This window comes from Pelmatolapia mariae, linkage group LG5, assembly GCF_036321145.2.
Source record: "Pelmatolapia mariae isolate MD_Pm_ZW linkage group LG5, Pm_UMD_F_2, whole genome shotgun sequence".
NCBI classification, from domain to species: domain Eukaryota; kingdom Metazoa; phylum Chordata; class Actinopteri; order Cichliformes; family Cichlidae; genus Pelmatolapia; species Pelmatolapia mariae.
In genome coordinates this window covers 18,673,993-18,695,198 of record NC_086231.1, presented here as the reverse complement: position 1 = coordinate 18,695,198, position 21,206 = coordinate 18,673,993, and the positions used below count along the sequence as shown (strand labels likewise).

General features: G+C 38.7%; 2 protein-coding genes across 2 annotated transcripts; one reads left to right on the top strand and one right to left on the bottom strand.

The window, feature by feature from the left end:
* Positions 1-1,928: 1,928 nt before the first annotated feature.
* LOC134627088 (protein shisa-5-like) lies at positions 1,929-9,708 on the bottom strand. Its single transcript, XM_063473014.1, has 5 exons — positions 9,609-9,708; positions 8,866-9,031; positions 6,805-6,947; positions 2,669-2,887; positions 1,929-2,189 (listed from the first exon to the last, which is right to left on the bottom strand). Exons 1-5 carry the CDS (start codon positions 9,673-9,675, stop codon positions 2,035-2,037), a joined length of 750 nt encoding a protein of 249 aa, XP_063329084.1. The 5' UTR covers positions 9,676-9,708; the 3' UTR covers positions 1,929-2,034.
* Positions 9,709-14,241: 4,533 nt separating this feature from the next.
* Positions 14,242-19,684, top strand: alas1 (aminolevulinate, delta-, synthase 1). Its single transcript, XM_063473985.1, has 11 exons — positions 14,242-14,404; positions 15,744-15,984; positions 16,119-16,301; positions 16,406-16,540; positions 16,765-16,984; positions 17,327-17,511; positions 17,612-17,791; positions 18,006-18,170; positions 18,613-18,881; positions 18,979-19,141; positions 19,364-19,684. Exons 2-11 carry the CDS (start codon positions 15,780-15,782, stop codon positions 19,522-19,524), a joined length of 1,866 nt encoding a protein of 621 aa, XP_063330055.1. The 5' UTR covers positions 14,242-14,404; positions 15,744-15,779; the 3' UTR covers positions 19,525-19,684.
* Positions 19,685-21,206: the final 1,522 nt, after the last annotated feature.

Genomic DNA, 21,206 nt, shown 5'->3' with positions numbered 1-21,206 from the left:
TTGGGAAATTAAACATGAGACCATCATTTCTGGATATTTTGCATAAAAAGCAGATTTTTGCTCATATAGTTGAAAAGTAAAATGGAATCGTCAAAGAAAACTGCAAACAACGCATCCCTAATGTCTGTGGACATCATCTCTTCGCCATCAGCCAACTTATTGCACACTCATGTAATGCTTTGAACCTTTTTTTTCCCTGTACTTGTGTGCACTGCCTTGGAAGTCGTGTTACATGTGAAAATGTCATGTCAGTTGACCACCTGTGGTTAATTCATTATTTAATTCACCTGTGTCAATTTGACAAACTAAGCCTTGTACACAGGGAAAGTTGTTGTTTGTTACGTTTTTTGTGTTCACATGGACAGAAGACTTCCCTGCTAAGGCGTTTTTTTTTTTTGCCCCATCTTATAGCCTCATTTCCAAAATGGTTGGAAACGCTGTGCAAAGTGTAAACAATTACTGAATGCAGTGATATGCAAATAACATAAAGCTCAAATTTAAAACAATACAAAGACTTTGAGACTTTTTTCAAGAGAAATATCAAAGAGCTAACAAAAAAATAAGAATAAAAAACACACGTCAGTCAGCTTGGGCAAGCATCATTCTCCTCCTGATGTGACTTGATGTGAATTCATGAGCCAAATAATGGTTTTGCGTTGTAGTGATTACACAGGACACAGTCTCTGTATCACTGAAGCTTGATTTTTTTTAACCTAAATTTAATTTTTAATCGTAGAAATGCGTCACTAAACATGTGATGAGGCTAAGCCAGCTACAAATAAAGACAGATCATTTTCAAACTCCCAGAATATATTGAGGTTGAACATGCAGTTTGGGGGTCCTCTAGTGGCTGTGGCAGCTCTATTCATCTGCACAGTCCACATATAAAGACAGGAATGATCCTAGAGTTCAGTGTATTTAAATGGTCTCCACAGTCACCAGATCTCCAGCCAACAGAAGACCTTTGGGATGAATTTGTAGCAACTGTGTGACGCTATTGTGTCAATATGGGCCAAAGTCTCAGAGGAATGTAGCACCTTGCTGAATCGGTGCCAAGTCTGTTCAAAAATGTGCGGTGAGTGTGTGATCACCAGTTTCTGTTTGTGTTTCTGTGATGTTATTGAACACAGATTTAACAGATGTTGCACTGTAGCCTAATAGTCTCGGGGATATTCTACAGTATCATGGGTGATTAAGTGATACATGAAAACATTTTAGAGAATGTGCATGGTGTGCTGTCTGATGGTGTTTAATCTGAAATTGTAAAAGCAAAATCAATGCAAAATAAAGGCATTCTTATAAATGACTACCTACAAACACTTTTCTCAGTAAGAAACGTGACCGAGCTATTTCGTGCTAATGATTTTTCAAGTCATTTTCCTTTTTTTTTCCTTTTTACACAAAATTACAAATGAAACAGCACATAAAAGTCCACTTGTGTAAAATTTAATAAGTTCAAACAACATTAAAGATAAAAGAGTTCCTGTTGTAAGAACGTCAAAAATAAGGTTCAATGGCAGCATTTATTTTTAAAAAAAAGCACCCCAAATCATTGTGGATCATTTGAGTCAACAGCATTCATGATGACAGTTATTTACAGTTAGAAAGCAGAAAAATATATTTGGAGGCAATGTAAATTACGCACATGCTTTTGCAGGTAATGTGCCTGGAAGGCACAATGGTTTCTTGTATTTAATGATTGCAACATACTTGTATTATTATAAAAAACAATATTTTAGATGTTAATTAAGTTGATTTTGATTTTTTTTTAAACTATGAGTGGCTGACTTTCCAGCATAAATCTTCCAGTGATAAAACTTACACACTTTCATTTTGTTCCCATGAACTTACACAGTACAGTAAAAAACAAATTTTAATACTTTTACTTAGAAACTATTCTACAGAAAAGATGCACCATAACATTCCTACAAATACACAAACCAAGTTAGTCTAGATCTTGATTCGAAGTACATACTTCCAATTCAGCCGAGTTCACAAACGCTGATTGAGGCACTTATATGTGCACTATCCAGCCTAGGGTGGTGGTGCAGACTGAGGTTGGAAGGCTGTGCTAGCAGGTGGTGCATCAGGCTGCTGCTGGTCCAGAGGTTTCAGAGGGTACGCCGGCTGTCCGTGGGTGAATTCAACCTGGCCGTAAGGCATCGGCTGTGAACTGTAGGCAGGACCAACTGGAAACAGAAAGTGAACTAAGCATGAGAACAAACATACTGAAAATGATTTGACACACCTGCACAAACAACAACTGCAATTCTGCAACACAGGAATAAATGTGACGCAGCAGCATTTCCACCCTATTATCTTATTACAAATATTTTGAAAAAATTAAATATACAAAATATATTTGTGATATCTGCAAATCAAATGCTTTTTTGTTTATAGAGAGTGGCATGTGTAATAAGTCATCTTATCCTAAAACCCTCTGTTTCCTACAGAAAGCTACAACCCTAAAATATCTTTTTATTTTGTACATTTATGCTAAGACATTCATGAGTGGTTTGAATTCAAAATCCAAAATTTCTTCTTTTTCTTTTCTTTTCTTTTTTCTGCATTTTTGGTGCTTTGTCAGGGTGCTTCCATTAGTATTTACACAGATGCACAATTTTTATAGTTTTTGTTAAACAAGATGATGATCAGAAACTCCACTCACTTGCTTCCAGATACAGTGGTGGTGGTCCCGGTGCGAATGCCTGTCCATGATAGGGCGATATGGACATGGGCTGAGCTGGGTAACCATACTGAGCTGCAAAGCCAGGTTGAAGAGTTGCTGACTGGTAGGGCACTCCCTGGGAGGGCCCAGGTAATGTAACTGGCTGCTGGGGGTACTGCTGAGGAGTGGTGGTGACCACTGTAGTGTGGGTATTGTCGGCTACCACAAGTACAAGAAAACAGAAAATGTAGAAACATGTCTCCTGTTATCCAAAAAGCTTTCAATGTGTATTATTATTTATAAGTAATATTCACGGGAAGAAAGACTGAATACCAGTTAAAGAAAATACAGCAGCAAATGGTGCTATTTTCACTAATTGCATCAGTTGAGTCATTTATCATCATCTCCTTGAGGTTTGCATCAAAGAAACTAAAAATGCCATGATGTGTTCATGAAATACACAGAGATTCATACTTTTTGAAGAAAATCATCCATTATACTCAGAGTGTAAACCCATCTCTGTGAAAGTACAGTGAAAATTATCAACCCAACCACACTAGATTTGAAATAACAGTAACAATCATCTGGGAAGACAGACAGTACTCAACAGGATGAGTTTATTGCTGGCTGTGGTCTTGAGATTTGAGAGAAGAAGAAAAAAAAATACATAAGCACACACTGTTGTGGTTTAATAGAAAAACTGATAACAACCAAAAACACCCACACAGCTGTTTCAAAGCACCTTGAAGCACTGAAAGCAGACCCAGATGTCAAGTAACGACAGGGCCCTTAAAGTGAAACGAACAAAGCAGCATCAGCGTGCATATCCCACAGGCTGATGGCACGCTCGTCAACCTGTGGGTTACGATCTCACTAAAGAAAATTACTGAAAATCAAAATGTTGTTTAACAAGCCAACCCAGGACAAAGGTCGAATGAGGAATTTCACAGCTCAGATGAGTTTACCAACTCGCTGTAGGCAAGGCAACCCAAGTTTATTTATATAGCACAATTCAACAACAAGGTGATTCAAAGTGCTTTACAGAGACATTAAAAAACAAAAACAAATAAAAAGCATGATTTAAAATTGATTACAAAAACAAAAACAAAAAAAACAGTAGATAAAATCAGAACAGTAGATAAAATCAGTAGTTAAAATGTAAGTTTTGAAATTTAAGCTTAAAAGTGTGGATTTGGTGCTTTATTCAAAAGTAGCTGAGAATAGGTGAGTCTTCAACCTGGATTTAAATAAACTGAGTGTTTCAGCTGATCTGAGGCTTTCTGGGAGTTTGTTCCAGATATATGGAGCATAAAAGCTGAATGCAGCTTCTCCGTGTCTGGTTCTGACTCTGGGAACTGATAAAAAACCGGATCCAGATGACCTGAGGGATCTGGAAGGTTCATACTGGGTCAGGAGGTCACTGATGTATTTTGGTCCTAAACCATACAGGGCTTTATAGACCAGCATCAGAACTTTAAAGTCTATCCTCTGACGGACAGGCAGCCAGTGTAAAGACCTCAGAGCTGGACTGATGTGGTCCACTTTTTTGGTCTTAGTGAGGACTCGAGCAGCAGAGTTCTGAATGAGCTGTAGTTGTCTGACTGATTTTTTAGGTAGACCTGTAAAGATGCTGTTACAGTAATCAAGCCTACTAAAGATGAATGCATGGACTAGTTTTTCCAGGTCCTGTTGAGACATCAGATCTTTTATCCTTGAAATATTCTTGAGGTGATAGTAAGCTGACTTTGTTATTGTCTTAATGTGTTTTTCTAAGTTTAGGTCTGCATCCATCACTACACCCAAATTTCTCGCCTGGTTTGTGGTTTTTAGGTGTATAGATTGAAGTTCTCTGGTGACCTGTAATCGTTTTTCTTTGGCTCCAAAGACTATTACTTCAGTTTTGTTTTTGTTTAGCTGGAGAAAATTGTGGCACAACCAGTCATTAATTTCCTCAATGCATTTACCAAGAGCCTGTACAGGGCCTCGGTCTCCTGGTGACATTGTGATACATATTTGTGTGTCATCTGCATAGCTGTGATAGTTTATTTTGTTGTTCTTTATAATCTGTGCCAGTGGGAGCATGTAAATGTTAAACAGAAGGGGTCCCAAGATGGAACCTTGGGGAACTCCACATGTGATACTTGTCTGTTCAGATGTGAAGTTACCTATTGATACAAAGTATTTCCTGTTTTCTAAGTATGTTTTGAACCAGTTTAGTACAGTTCCTGAAAGACCTGCCCAGTTCTCCAGTCGTTTGAGTAATATGTTGTGGTCAACTGTATCAAATGCTGCACTGAGATCCAGTAAAACTAAGACTGACATTTTTCCACTGTCTGTATTCAGACATATGTCATTAAACACTTTGGTCAGAGCGGTTTCAGTGCTGTGGTTCTGTCTAAAACCTGACTGGAAGGCATCATAGCAGTTATTCTGTTTTAAGAAGTAATTGAGCTGTTGAGAAACTGCTTTTTCAATGATCTTACTTAAAAATGGGAGATTTGAGATCGGCCTGTAGTTGTTCATTTGTGTCTTGTCAAGATTGTCCTTTTTCAGTATAGGTTTAATTACAGCAGTTTTTAGTGGTTCTGGAAACACACCTGATATTAAAGAAAAGTTGACGATCTGTAACAGGTCTGACTCCAAAGTTTTTGAGACCTTTTTGAAAAAACTTGTTGGCAGGACATCTAAACAGCAAGAGGAGGAGCTCAGTTAACCTAGGATGTCCTCCAGGTCTTTGCTGTTAATAGGGTGAAACTGTTTCATGGTGTTTAAACAGTTTTTCGGTGGACACAGTACATATCCTGAATCTGCTGTTGATGTACCAATTGCTTGTCTAATCTTTTGGATTTTGTCTGTAAAGAATTTGGCAAAGTCATTGCAGGCCATGGTCGAATGAAGTTCAGCTGCCACTGACACAGGAGGGTTTGTTAGCCTGTCAACTGTAGAAAATAAGACCCGAGCATTATGACTGTTTTTAGTGATGATGTCAGAGAAGTAGGACCTCCTTGCACTCCTCAGTTGTAAATTATAATTGTGAAGTTTCTCTTTATAGATGTCATAATGAACCTGGAGGTTTGTTTTTCTCCTGTACATTGTATTTCGAAACATTAGAACAGGTTGTGCTCGGTGTCTCAATTCCTTTGTTACAAAGTCATTGGTAAAACATTGCTGTTGCTTCATGTTGGCAGTCATTGCTGAAATGTTTCAAACAATGCAACTTGTAAGATGTCACCATAATATTAGAAGTTTCTCCCAATGCTGTGATAAGGTTTACGAGTAGAAATGTATGAAATAATGAATGTAAGAAATGAATGTAACAGAGATGAGTTTAGATGCTGTTATGGGGTATCTGTAGCTCAGTGTATCTACTAACTGGAAGGTTGGGAGATCGATCCCTGGATGTCTGCATGGGAAAGTATCCTTGGCAAAGATACTGAACTCCACTTGCTTATTTTTATATGAACCAGCAGCTGTTCAAGTTGATTCAGGAGGTAAACAAAACAATCAGTGTGCTGAAATGTCTCCTGATATATAACATGAAACTTTCTATCAGTGAATACTGATTATGATGCTGTTGTCTTAGTTGTCTTTTTGATCTCTGATAGACGATGGACAAAAAATGAAGTTTCGCTAATTAAAACAATTCTTAAAAAGTCAAATGTTGTAATGTAAGTACTTTTTTTAGGTTTTATCTGATCTTTTAGCCACTAAATATTAATAAAATGTGGAGCCGCGTCAATAAATCGATATCTGAAAATCAATAAATCTCAGAAAAAAGTCAATTTTGAGACCCTGAAACATTCTAAACAACAAGGCAGTCAAACTTGCACAAAATAACAGCCTTCAACTCTATAGTTAAGGCCTTGATTATCCTTCCCATGTATACCAGGCCCTTTGGATCTGACATACACCATCTGATGTAAATTTCATCATCAGACAGTGAGCACGAGGGTCCATGTGGACATCCGTGTGCCTGCCAGTTTTCTATGACTGCACAGACTTGTCTCCAGAGACTTTAAACTCAACTAACACTTGGGTGACCATTCAGTCTGAGTCCACATCAGAGTCCAATACTCAGGATTTAAAGGATCACTCTAAAATAAGGAAGTATCAGTTGTTAGTGGTGGAGTACTTACGCCGTGGCTGTCGGAACCTCTTGTACAGGCAGCAGGAGGGAAAGACACAGCAGCTGATGAGGATGAAGATTAACGTAAAGGCAAAGAAGACAATCACTACAGCAATGGCAGCGGGTAAAGTGAGTGTGTGAACATTGTTCAAACTGAAAAGGAAACAAAGAAGTGATTATGCAAAATCTTACACAGAAAAAAAACTGTTTTGAGTCATTTGTTCACCAGTTTCTGGACTTTTAAGATCTTTCTAGAATTACAAACAATCCAAACAACCAAAGTATGATAAAAACATATTGAAAACACTGAAGTTACAAAGAATCCAGTTACAAATGTGACGAATATGAACAATTAATTCAAACAGAGAATACATGTATATTCAACAGAGTCATATTTTAACCAAGTAACAACTTGTATAGGGCAGTACGTGTGCTCCCTATTATCATCAGTCCAGTCTTGACTGATCTTCTCCGCACTGCTTATACTTTTGTTTTGAATCTTCACCTGCCTGACTGCCTGTAGTATAATCTGTGCTGGTGTCTGTCTTCTGTCTGTTTTTTTTGTTTGTTTAAGATTTCATTCCATTTGAACTACTATAGGATACTTTTAAGTTTAAAATTATTCTAAATACAACTATGGCATTAATGCTGCTATGGTGCAGTAGTTAGTTCTGTTGCCTTGCAGCAAGATTGTCCTGGATTTAACTGGAAATAATTTATGTGAATTTCACCTCATGCACGCCCAGTTCTCTGTCTATATATGACACCCCTCCTGTTTGTTACTGGCATGAGCGTGAATTCAGGCCCAAACATGGTCATGGTCATTCCATTAACTAATAGAAATGCTGTCAAACCTAAACAGGATGTAGTCCCAGCTAGTGAAATCTAGTCTAAGATCTTTCTGCGTGGAGTTTGCATGAGTTCTCACCAAGTACCCTGGCTTCCTGTTACATTTGAAGACTTGCATGAGATTGGGTTCATATTTGATTATAAATTGGCCATAGGTATGAATGTAAGAGTGATGTCTGTCTGTCTGTGCTAGCACTGCAACAGACTGGTGTCCTGCACATGGTATACCCAACCTCTCGCCCTATGACAGCTGGGATAGGCTCCAGGCCCCTTGTGCCCCTGAACTGGATAACTGAAAGCAGACGGATAATAATATTAATGATAAATTTTGAACATACACATATTTGTACGTTCAGAAATAAAAATTAATTTCTGTATTCTTGATTTAAAAAAAGCACTGTTTATGATGAATTAACCTCCTACTTATAATAGTATTCTTTATATTATAGTTTTACTATATTAACATGGGTTAACCCATTTTTACGAACATTGTGCATGGGCCAGCCAATCCCAAGTGTGATATAATTATGTTAACCAGCTAGCATCATTAACCACAGACTTGTTATATTGAAAATAAATTGATATATGAAAATATAGCTGAATCTTATCTGCATTAACTAAAGTGTATACTTTTTCTATACCTCTGTCTATTATAGTTCTAGTTTGTATTTCTTTCTTTTCCCCTGACTTTTATGGTAGTGCTCTTTAGTGGCCTGGAGAATAACAGTGTGACAACCAACCTGTAAACCAACCATTCCCACCATCTCCTGCCAACATATCACAAATTTCAGCACTTCCAAGCACTATATAAAAAAGCCCCAATTACTAATGGTAGCAAAGGTAGAACGGTTAAGGTAATCTGAAAAAGGTTGCTATATGTCTACAAGACACTGAATTTCATGTATTTTAAGTCATTTCAGGAGGTATGTAGAGGAACACAGTGTATGACTGTTACCAATAATGTGGGGGGAAAGCCTCTGGTGCAAGCTGTAGGTGGATTGCTCTTCAACGTTACACCTTCATTGGTAATCGTGCACAGGAAGACATTACTTCCTGTTTCTCAATGGTAAAAATGGCCTAAAACAGGCACACCATCACAATGACTCTGTTGTGATTACATAAAAAAGGAAAAGAAAAAAGGGAACAGACGTCTAAAACAGAAATCGTTAACTTTACACAAGATAGTTTTTCGTTGATTACAGAATAAAATAGAAAAAAATACCATCGTTCTTGCTGATCTTTATCAAACCTCATGAAAGGATTTGAACAGCAATATCTGTTGTAGCAGTAACCACAGCAAAATTCTGTAAAGCATTCCTGGGAACTCTGATAACTGGACACGGTGCTATGAGTCTTGAACCTTTCTGAGTATCCCAAGCACTCGTCCCCTGATGAAACAGAGCAGACATGGAAAACAGAGAAATTAGACATGGAAAACAGAGAAATATATATATATATATATAAATAAATTATTTATATTTTTTCCCTCACTGAGTGTGGTTTTTGTTATTTTATGTTGTTATGTTATGTTTGTTTAAATGTTCAAAAATAATAAAACTTCAATTGTTTAAAAATAACTATATTTATTATATTTATACAAAAATAAACTTCCAAATTATGATTATTATAACCTTTAAAGATTTGTATTTCTTTATGCCTGCTGCTTTACATCGTATATAATGGGCTTGCCTGTACTTAATTACCTGGCAACTTGAGTTACCATAGCTTATAGCATTAGAAAATACCCAGACACTGACACTGGTTAACATTCAATGTGTCCGTGTGAGTATTATGTTTAAATGACTGAATTAAACAAACTATTTATTATAAGATTTAAAGCACAAAACTGCAACTTAAAACAATAAATATAACACGGTAGCGGTCTGTTTAGTATTGGTATGAAGATGACATCACACACTGATTGTCTGTGATTCATCTAATGCCATTTAAAATAATCAAACTTACCGGATACACGAGAGGACAGGATCACATAGAGAGCGAACGCAACAATACTGGAGACCACTGGTGCCATGGTTACTTCCGCATTCCCCAAACCAGTAAAGGAACTGGGAATCTCCTGCGATACTTAGAGGAAAGGTCTGGTTTGATTTGAATCAACCGCTGATGTTCGGTCTGATCGTCAATACGGAACTCGGTTCATGTTCCAGCCCACTGGCAGATTTTCTTCATCCACAAAAGTTTGCATACATCATTCACCCGTAACTGAACTGCAAAGGTGATCAAATGTCACACTGCGGCTCTTATATTGTTTTCAGCTTTCCTTTCTTTTTAAAGCGCAACATTTTGGGAGGAGAACATTTAAATGAATCATACATAAACTAAAAGTTTGTGGCGCGCATTTGAATGCAAAAAAGCATGTCTTATTTTGACTGCGAGATTTGTGATAGAGTGATTTGTTTAAATCGCACTCCTGGATGGACTGCTTATTAAATATGTTTACGGTGGCTCAGGATTCAGAGTGGGTTGTCTACTACTCCAAAGGTTGGAGTTCTTACATCTATAAGATGAAACGTCCCTGGACAAACCATGAACCCCAAGTACGAATCCGTCCGTCTGGGTTTGCGTGTGAGCGCTAAAATGTGTCTGTGGATACAGTTTGAAGTTTTAAGAGTGCTAGGTGAGAGTAAGAAAACATAAGCTTCAGTCCATCTACAATTAAATGAATAAGTCCAATTAAACTAAGAGAATTAAACTAACTAACCTTAAAAACTGGTAGAGTAGGTAGATTAGTTACCTGAGTTAGCTAATGTAGTAAACAATTATATGATTTAGAAGTATCAAGGCAAAGCGTGTAATTGACCTGTTGGTCCACCAGGGGACGTCGTGCGGACGTGATACTGGGCTGGATTTTGACATTATTTTAGCTGGGATGTTTGTCCGCTTGCGCTGAATTGTCAGCTGAATTTGTATTAATATAATTTGTTTATTGCTGATGTGTTCATTAAACCTGTCCAGGGACTGCGGATGGAAATCAGCCATCAGCTAAATCAGGTACAATTTTCTCTTAGATGGTTAATGTTTGTTGTACATGGTCCCTGACGAATAAAGAGGAAAATAAAATGAAATGAAAAGTATTTTTGGTAGCTATCATGTGGATGGATGAATGTCGTTACATCTGGCACTGACTCGTTGCTGATAGCGAAAACATTCTTAACCTGTTAGTTGAGCTCTAATCACCCTGAGAGTTGTCAGGTCCACAAATAAAGCATGCAGTTTACATTACCTGCATTCAGGTGAACTGCAGTGGAGTCCAGTCCACTACTGCCACCTAGTGCCATAGCTTACAACCAGATTAAAACTCGGTCTATGACGGCGTTTTAATACCCATTTAATACTCATCTGCAACTTTCAATAATTTTCTGTTTCTACTTCTTATTTATTTCTGGCTCACATCAGTCAGAAAACACGTAGGTATAATTATGCACACAGAGTTTTATAAATCACTGATCCTATTATTCTTATTATGATTTTCAAATCAAAGTTATTTCATAACAAAGAATACGTGTTTCAGATTGTAATATTGTGTTTGTGTCAACAACATCACATAACTTTCCAGTGTTTTTGCTTTGAAAATAAATGTGAATCTTAAATGTTAAGCATTAGGGGCATGGCATTTTTATGTTGCATTAGTGAAATAGCAGTCACCTGGGACAATCATCCAGTGTTTGTAAAGAACACCTGAGGAAAATATGGATGACTGAGACTTCATGTTTACTGCCTGGCTCAGAGCACATACTGCTCAGTGTCATTGTAAATGTTGGTACAAATAAAAGCTTTGAACTGTACTGATTTGCATGGATGGATGGCATTCATTTTATCGGTCATTCCCAGGGAAGGCGAGTTTAAGTAACTGTTTTGGCACATTTAAATAAGACAGTTTGACATAAGTACAGGTATGGGGGTAAAACTTTAGGAAACACTGCTAAAGTCAAAATAGATCAGCAGAGGGCAGCAAAACATCGCAACCATAAATCTGAAGTGAAGATGAAAAACCTCACAGATCCAGAGAGCAGAGACAAGTGTAAATTTTTCAGAGTAAGACATTTGAAATTCTTTTTGCAGTGCTATTATTGTTGTTCTGAGTAAAGTGTTTTGTTCTCCACATACACTTGTAGTCAGCACCAGTACAGCCACAATAGGTGATTATAAACAATGGGAATTACAGTTCCTATAAAAAATAAAGCTCATTTAAGTCTTAAAGCCTTTTTGATCACTCTTTCTTTGCCAGTATTTGGTGCTGAAATACTATGTTAAACTGAGGTTCTGAGTTTTTCACTTACAGTGTATGAGAAAGAATGGCTCAGATATATACACTGCAAAATATTACATAAGAACTGTTTAAACAATGAAGCATTCAGTTGCATTAAAATGGATTCATTTTAAACAGCTGTACCTAATAAAATGGTAACAATGTGTGATGTGTTTACTGAGTTTAGCCTTGGTTTGGCACCATAGGCTTTGTCAACAACCTTTCACCCACACGCGTGCAAGAGCACCTGCAAAGATTACAAGACAATCTAAAATCCATTTAGGCACCAATCCAAGTTTAGTGTCACTCTTTAAACCCAGACATCACATGCAGCGAAAACCTCTAGAGCAGATTAACAAGTCTTTCGAGCCGTAATCTGATTTCAGTTTGAGTGTTTTGCATCATTGTAACAATTCAAATACACATAAAGTTGTAGTTTAGAGAGCTGTTGTTAAATTACAAAGTCTCTGCAAATCGTTATCTTAGATGGAGGTAAAAGGTGATTAAACACAATGACTGTAAGTTATTTTTAACGGCTACAAACAGAATAAATACTACAAAGATCGGAGTAAATATAAAAGGGAGATATGGCAATCAAAGAATCGTGAATTAAAATCTGTGGTAGAATTCACAAAGATGGTGACTTCCAGTGGGGTTAAAGCTTTTCTAAATCTTACTTTTGTGCAAAATCAGTAAACCTTTTAAGCATTTTTTTTATACATTTTGACCCATAATTATGTGCAGGCAGTCTTTATGCCTTAATTACAATTACAATTAAAGTGAATTTAAGTAATTTTTCAAAATCACTGCCCAACTAAGGTCCAACTGAATACATTTAAATATAACTCTCATGCTTCTAGTAGGGCTTTGCAGGTAATATGAAGCACCGGAAACCCTACGGTTCCCTCTTCCCCCAGCACACCAACCTGATCTCATGGCATTTCATTAAAGATTCAAAAAATCTATTGACTCATGCTCATGGACACAAATTTTCATTTACTTTTGTACTAACTGAAAGCCCCATAAATACTTTCAGTTCAAGCCACTGCAACAAAATAAGGAAACACATGACAAAGAGCTGACAACTCACAAAACACATGATAAATGTCACAAAAGAATCATAATGCACCTTCAGGGCCTTCATCATACAACTTTTAAAACATCATCCACCTACTCATGTGAATGTCTCTTATATCATCTGAGATTAATTTGTGTGTAGCCCACATTTATCAGCCACAGATTTTGCTGTAGCTTTGGGTGTGGCATTGCAAAAATCAAAAGATAAACAAAAAAGGTAAAGCAATAAAAGAAGCAGAATGATAATTGAATTAAATCCCTCCAAACTCCAGATTAAGTGATAGGCTGTTACTACAAGAGAAGCAAACATAAAACATTTTCAGCCATAGTTTCAGGCATAACATCAGCTGTGGCATAGACCCAAATATCCTTTAGAAAAACCATGTGGAGAAATACTCCCACGTTTCAGTTACAACGGCTCTTTTCCATGAGCTGCTTTCTTTCTGGTAGCTCTTTGTGGTTGTGGGTCTTTTATGAGCATGAGAAAAAAGGAATCCTTTTACTCTGCAAGGTCCCTTAGCCCCATCCAACACCTTTGGGCCCCTGAGCCTTGTTGGGCATGTTATTTTTCCCTTTTACAAAAAAAGCATAACACAAAAATAATAGCAAGGAAATCAATGAAATCATAACGGAACAGAACAATGGGGTGAAAGAGTTACGGGGTCATGAGAGACATTAAAAATCACAGATATCAATATCTTTTTCTTATGGGAAGAATAGAATAAATTGGGCCACATAAAGTTCCATTTCCTTCATGAAAAAAAAGGAAGCAGGGCTTCTCTTTTGAGAGCTTACATTTATGGATGTGGCGTCTGACAAGGAGTAAAAGCCAACAGATGAGGTACTGCTCTTGTATTTCTTACAACCAAATAAGATGAGAAATACAAATATATAGAAATAGAAATGAAAATAAAAAATTCTGACAGCATGTTGTTAGAGGTAAAACCAGAATGCTTTTACCAAAATGTTTTTCCATGACACCTGCGTAAAGTACAAAACTAAAATAAATGGCATCTAAATCGCTTTTATAGTTTTGTTGGAAGTTTGGTGATTAAATCTATGAATTCATGTAAAGGAAACCACCACCTTGTTTGTAAGGACCAAATCCTTTCCACTCAGTGTCCTTAACAAAACCTTGCTGGGTCCGCTGCCAGATAGGCGAGAGTGTTTGATGACGCACACAGAACGTCAGAATTAAGATCTCGCGATACTTCGTCTGGGCATTGCTTTATAAGAACTGGCTCGCCCTCGCCCTCTCCGTTCGTCCTCAGTGCAGGATAACGAAGCATCGATTTTCTCTGCTTCCGTTAACAACAAGCCGTGTTTTCTTTTATTTCTCTGAGCAGCACCTAAGATCGCTTATTGTCACTATAACACGACGACGATCACACCGGAAGCTGTGAAGTTTTAAGAGGTAGGTGTTCTTATTTGACCTAATCGCGATCATCACCCCTATTTCTAGTAGCCTCTTAGCTAATGTTAGCCGTCCTGCTAAGATCAGTCAACCGGCAAGGATCACGATGGGCCCGGCTAACGATAGGAAAGCCTGGCTTACACTTTTTATGTCTCAGAACGATCTCATCGCGAAATTTATTACCATCGGAGATAATATAAGGTATGACTTTTGCTCAACTTTTGCGTAAAAAATGGTGAGTCAAAACAGGAAAATACCTGTTAAATCAGTGAATTTATTTAAAGTGTTGAGGTTTTAATAAATCCATTTTTATTGTAACACCGGTTGAGTAGAGATGGGTAGACCTTATGAATAAACATAAATCATGGCCACAATTATCCTAAAGTAGCGTTGTTTAGGTAGAGCGCTACTGGTTTTAGTATAGATTAAACTTTTTACTAGCCCGGAGACGCCCATGAGTTCAGTCAAAGTAAGGACTGTAGGACAACTCGGGTATAAGCAGTGGTATTTAATCAGGCAGAAGGCAGAAGTTTCATTATTAATAATAACAACAATAATAGAATTTATTGTTGTTGTTGTTGTTATTATTTTTATTATTATTATTATTATTATTATTATTATTATTATTATTATCTTTCGTCAGTAGCACTTTGAGTAGCTTTAAATAAGTTTTAGAAGTGCTCCACAAATAATGTGGGAAACATTAAAGGCATATAAATAAACAAAGACTAGCTTTTCTTTTCTTTGTTTGGAACTCTAGGAATTACATTGGCATTACTTTTATGTTATGTACGTACTGATCTCTATCTGGTGTCTATATAAGGGAAAGAGCAGCTTCGATGTACCACATTAGTCACTGTTAGATGTCTCTGGAACTTCATAGGGAGCAAAGTTCAGGTGTGGGTGTCCTACCTGGGAACTGGTTTCTGTTGGGGAAAGGTTATGACCCAGCTATGAGCAAACACTGCAGGCTTCTTAAAGTAACACTTGACTATTGTGAGTGTAGCCAAACATGTGGGCTCTTAAGAGTCTTTCAGCTTTCACCTATTATATCAGTGGCTCAGTGAACTCATCTCACCTGCCTTTGACAGTCTCAGGTAATCAGATCTCATTCTCACTTGTTTTTGTTTTTCAAAATCTAGATTTAGCTTAACCATGTAGGAGTGTTTGACCATAAACGGCATTTTCCCACTTCCTTGACCTATGATGTTAAACAGGTTTTTGCAACAGACAGGCTTTTTCTTCTGAAAAGCCTTCTTTCCTTTCTTTTATGGGACAAAAACATTATCTACACTGTCTGCAGGACACTTTTCACATAAGTTTTCTCTTTCTCCTTTAGAACTCGAGACAATCATCGTCATCACCGCTGCTGATTATGGATGTAATAGTGCGCCGCTGTCCTTTCTTGGCTCGCATGCCCCAGACCTTTCTCCAGCAGTCCAAAAAGACCCTGGTGACGTACGCCCAGCGATGTCCCATCATGATGGAGCTGGCTGCAAAACCTATGGCCCCTTCAATGGCACGTGCCCTCTGTTCCTCCTCATCCTCCTACCAGAAGCCTGAGAACACCGTGTCTGCTGGTGAGGATGATAAAGATGGTGGTCATACTGGCTATTCTAATCAACACTACAGCTGTTTTATATTTAGTCAGATAAATCATGTAATGATAGAAATACTGATAAATGTGAAATTTAAAACTTTTGTCCCTTTGCAGCCCCCAAAAAGGAGGTGGAGTCCAAGCTGCCGGCTGGCCACCCTATGCCACCTCCAGGACAGATGATGGCCTCCAAATGCCCTTTCCTGGCTGCTGAGATGAGCCAGAAGAACAGTGGTGTAGTCCGTCAGGTTGGCATAGAGTTCCAAGAGGATGTACAGGAAGTCCGCACTGTGAAGAAAGGTAAGGTTTTTTTTGTTGTTGTTTTTTTGTTTTTCTTTGAGAACTAAATCAGGTTTCCATAGTTTCGTACAGTATTTGACAGCAATTTGTTTTTGTCCTGACAGAAGTGCCTGCTGACCAACTAAAGCAGCCAAACTTGGCCAGCACTACTGAAGGAGAAACCACATTAATGAAAACCCTCCTGAAACAGCGACCTAAGAAAGTCAGCCACCTGCTGCAAGACAACTTACCAGGAAGAAGTAGGTTTTATTTTGATAGTTTAACCACACTGTCCTGCAAGCCTGTGATTAACCTAGCTACTGTCTCCCTTACTATGATAATCTTCTTTTTTATTTGCGAGTATGTTTTGGTGTTTTTGCACACGGGTGTAGTCTTTCCTCACATTAAAGTTGCTCCATCAGTTGCAGTACTGTAGCAACGCTAAGCCACATTAAGCAACTTTTACCTTCCTTTTCTCTTCCAGCGGCCCGCTTCCAGTACGATGCGTTTTTTGAGAAGAAGATCGAAGAGAAGAAGAACGATCACACGTACCGCGTGTTTAAGACCGTGAATCGTCGGGCCACTGAGTTCCCGATGGCTGACGACTTCACAAGCTCTTTACAAGAAAAGCGTGACGTGTCGGTTTGGTGCAGCAACGACTACCTGGGCATGAGTCGACACCCTCGAGTCGTGCAGTCCATCATGTGAGTAACTGAGTAGTTAATCCAGTTTCATGGGTCAAGGTGTGTTGATGTGTATGGCCTGTCTACCTTCCCTGATTGCTTTTTACCTTTTGTCCCTCTGTGAGAGCTGAGTTCAGAGAGAAACCAGCTCAGAGCATAAGTACATGATGCAACCTGACACCCTTGGGTGATACTGGCCATTGTTTGTGTGGGTGTTGAGTTGGACATGGATCACACCTAAACCTCATGTGTCACGATGATGGTGTTGTTTATCTTCTTCCCCCCCCTCAGCTTGTTTGAGCTTGTTGGATCTTGCATACAAGTCTGCAGCATTTTAATGAGCAACTGTTTGTCTCTTTCCAGGGATACTTTACAAAAACATGGTTCGGGGGCAGGAGGTACCAGGAATATCTCTGGGACCAGTAAATTCCACGTGGAGCTAGAACAAGAGCTGGCTGACCTTCACAAGAAGGATGCGGCGCTGCTGTTCACCTCCTGCTTTGTTGCCAATGACTCCACCCTCTTCACCCTTGCGAAGATGCTGCCTGGTATGCAGAAGGAAAAACTTGGTGTATTTAACAGTAATTCGATCCTCCTGTAAGCGTGTTTGGTCTCATTGACGGTTTCCTCTCCTCTGAACACTTTTAGGTTGTGAAATCTACTCTGACGCAGGTAACCACGCCTCAATGATTCAAGGTATCAGGAACAGCGGCGCTAAGAAATTCATTTTCCGCCACAATGATGTGGCCCATCTTCGCGAGCTCCTGGAGAAAGGAGATCCCACAAAACCAAAGATCGTGGCTTTTGAGACCGTCCATTCCATGGATGGTCAGTTTCTAATTACTGCTTCACTGCTGTTGGATAAATGTTAATTTTTCTTAATTTTTTTTTTTTTTTTAACTTTCGTCTTACTGCATGCATCCTGGAAAATATTACTGTTCTTGCAAAATCAATAATTCATTCAAACTAAATCATGAAGTGCTCTTTAAGAAGCAAAAAACAAGTCTGACCAGGTTTGTGTGCCTTTCTTTCTGTAACACAGGTGCCGTGTGTCCGCTGGAGGAAATGTGCGACTTGGCACACGAGTTTGGAGCCATCACCTTCGTGGACGAGGTTCACGCTGTGGGCCTCTACGGCTCCAGAGGAGGGGGCATCGGCGACAGGGATGGCGTCATGGACAAGATGGATATCATCTCGGGAACTCTAGGTGAGCGCACAATCTCTACTAAAAGAAATTTAGAGCTTGCTGCTACTGTACTGTTTCATTTCTTTTTTTTCAAACCAAAATAACTGCCACTGGTTAGTGGGACTCATCTAGCTTGATTGTTTGAATTAGACTGAGGATCAGGCCTCAGCTGTGTCATCCAATATACCAGAAGGCTGAAAAGAATCTGGAGCAGCTCTGTTCGGCTCTGTTGTTGCTAGGAGACTACAGGCTCTTGTTGTGCTCCTATTGAATTACTCAGATTGCGTGTCACTGTCAGACCGAGGGGACAATTATTTCCAACTCAAGAACACTACAGCTCCTGCACAGCTGACATTTCAGGCGGTTCTAGTTTGAGATTACAGTGGCTGTATTTTTTTAGACCACTGGCTCCTTAATATTGAACGAGAGGAGTTGTAATAATCTGCGTTATGTTCTTTTCTAGGCAAGGCCTTTGGCTGTGTGGGTGGCTACATCGCAAGTACTGCCGCCCTGGTGGACACAGTGCGTTCCTACGCCGCTGGTTTCATCTTCACCACCTCTCTGCCCCCGATGCTTCTAGCCGGAGCCAGGGAATCAATCCAGATCCTTAAAGGGGAAGAGGGGCGCTCGCTGAGACGTAAACACCAGCGCAATGTCAAGCTCCTCCGGCAGATGCTGATGGACTCTGGGTTGCCTGTTGTGCACTGCCCCAGCCACATCATCCCTGTCCGGGTAATCTACAATTGAATTGATTGTGTGGAACTTAAAAAGCAGATAAAGTCACAACGGCTCGATTCTCATGGCACGTGTGTCTCTTTGGTATAATTAGGTTTCGAATGCTGAGAAAAACACAGAGGTGTGTGACATCATGATGCGTCGCCATAACATCTATGTGCAGGCCATCAACTATCCCACCGTTGCCAGGGGAGATGAGCTGCTGCGCATTGCCCCAACTCCTCACCACACCCCTGAGATGATGAAATACTTTGTTGGTAAGCTGACAAAGTAACACGTTTCACTTGAAATACTTGACAGTGTATAAGAAGGCTACAACAAGTTAAACAGTATTTATGTCTTAATTTGATCGAACTGAACTGTGTAGCTGTTTATGCAAAAGTTACATTACATGAGTAACTTCATCCAACCTGTAACTAACTGTACTTTTCTATCATTGAAGTAAAACTGACCTCTCTTTATCTGTTTTCCCCTTTCAGAGAGGCTGGAGCAAACCTGGAAGGAGGCGGGCCTGGAGCTGAAGCCCCACTCATCAGCAGAGTGCACCTTCTGCCAGCAGCCACTGCACTTCGAGGTGATGAGCGAGCGAGAGAAGTCTTACTTCAATGGGCTCAGCCACCTCATCTCAGCCTGCGCATAACACTAATCACCCACTGCAGTCTGAAGACAGCGCGTACACGCTTAACCCCCATTCCTCTGTCACTATCATAGAATGTATTAATTATCTTTAATAATTTGTCCTACACATATTTAAAATTATCTATGTTCAGATGGTCTATATACTGCAAATAAAATATGGGAAAGAATCTCTGTGTGTGTTTGGTTTTTGAAAGTGTTTATAAAGAGTGACAAGAAATGAGTGGGATGCACTTGTATTTACACAAAATAACAGTTTTTTTCTGCTCTTGGATTCAAGGCCACTGTTAAGTTAATTTCTTCATTGGGCTGTTGTATAAACTGATTAAACGTGGCTCAGATGACACCGCGATATCATGCTCAGTCACATGGGTTTTTTACTGATGGGTAAAATGCTTACTGAATAAAGCTACAAAAATGGGTCACATTAATTGGACATGCTTGGCAGATGCCAGGTTTTTTATTTTTTTATTTAATATTGCTGATAATTTGATCCAATTATGTGTAGTCCACTGGCCTACTTGTGCTTGTGAGAAAAGTGGAACACTGAAAAATGTCTTGTTGCCGTTTTTGTTTTTTTTGTTTTTTCTTTAACATAGCACACAATCCTATCATGACACTTTGTAACGAGCAAGACATTTGGTACTTCATTAGTATTATCAGGTACTGCAGTATAATAAAGCACTGACTGTGTTGTTGGTTATGTGTACGCTGCTTTAGGCGTGTTGGTTTGAATGTGCGAGCCTCCTTATGAGCAATCAGATATATTATAAATTAAGTCCTGTTTTTATAATCGCTCATAGAAATATCTATTTAGTGACTTAAAACCACAAATAAAATGATTTCTCTTTCTCTATCTGGTGAAATCTTACCTTGTGCAGAGAACCTACTAACCTACTATCCCACGGATTCACATGGAGATGACATAGATAAAGCTGTAAGACCTAGATTCACAGAATAAAGGAGGTCACAATGACAATGATACACTCAAAATTGGCACACATACCCGTTTTCTTTGGGTCCACATAAGCCTTGGATTATGCATCAAAACAGGCAGTGTGACCGACACAGGCACAAACAGGAAAACTTATTTATTGTCATATTTTTCTAACAGATTCTGTTAAAAATCAGGATATGAAGGTTTGATCTCAGTCTTGAAAAGGTCAGTTATAATAGCTTTTCTAACATAGCTGTCTCATCAAAACCAGAGATACACTGAAAATGGAAGTGGGAACCACTACTTTTAGTTGTTACAAGAAATTGTAGCTGTCACTGCTTTACACAAATGGCTCACTTCCACTTTTGAGCTGACTTTGTTACAATTCAGACAAGAGCTGATGGAAAGTTGCAAAAACCAAAACCTGTATGAACTGAGCAAGAAGTCTTCCAGACCTCGGGGAGGTGCAGTGCTATACCTACCAAAAAAAAATTTATGTGAAAGTGTTCGAACTCTTCTTTGACATTCACATCTGTGGACCTACAGTGGCGCAAAAAAAATCGTCACAAAATTGAAAGGCCATTAGCTGAGGCAGTAAGAGCTAACTGGTTTTAGATGAAAAATATATCAAATATGTCAAAATATTAAAAAAAAATCATAGACTACAAAGTACTGTATATATATCTAATAATGTGTATGGAGAATAGAAGGTGTATGAAGGACATTTTATTTGATTAAGTGGTCATTTA

Bases quoted from the DNA above. Each gene is read 5' to 3' on its own strand.
- alas1 (XM_063473985.1), top strand. From the start codon at position 15,780: ATGGATGTAATAGTGCGCCGCTGTCCTTTCTTGGCTCGCATGCCCCAG. The intron at 17,792-18,005 runs GTCAGTTTCTAA...TCTGTAACACAG, and splicing joins GACCGTCCATTCCATGGATG to GTGCCGTGTGTCCGCTGGAG. The intron at 18,882-18,978 runs GTAATCTACAAT...TGGTATAATTAG, and splicing joins GCCACATCATCCCTGTCCGG to GTTTCGAATGCTGAGAAAAA.
- LOC134627088 (XM_063473014.1), bottom strand. From the start codon at position 9,675: ATGGCACCAGTGGTCTCCAGTATTGTTGCGTTCGCTCTCTATGTGATC. The intron at 2,888-6,804 runs GTAAGTACTCCA...TACTTGTGGTAG, and splicing joins GAGGTTCCGACAGCCACGGC to CCGACAATACCCACACTACA. The intron at 2,190-2,668 runs GTGAGTGGAGTT...TTCTGTTTCCAG, and splicing joins ACCACTGTATCTGGAAGCAA to TTGGTCCTGCCTACAGTTCA.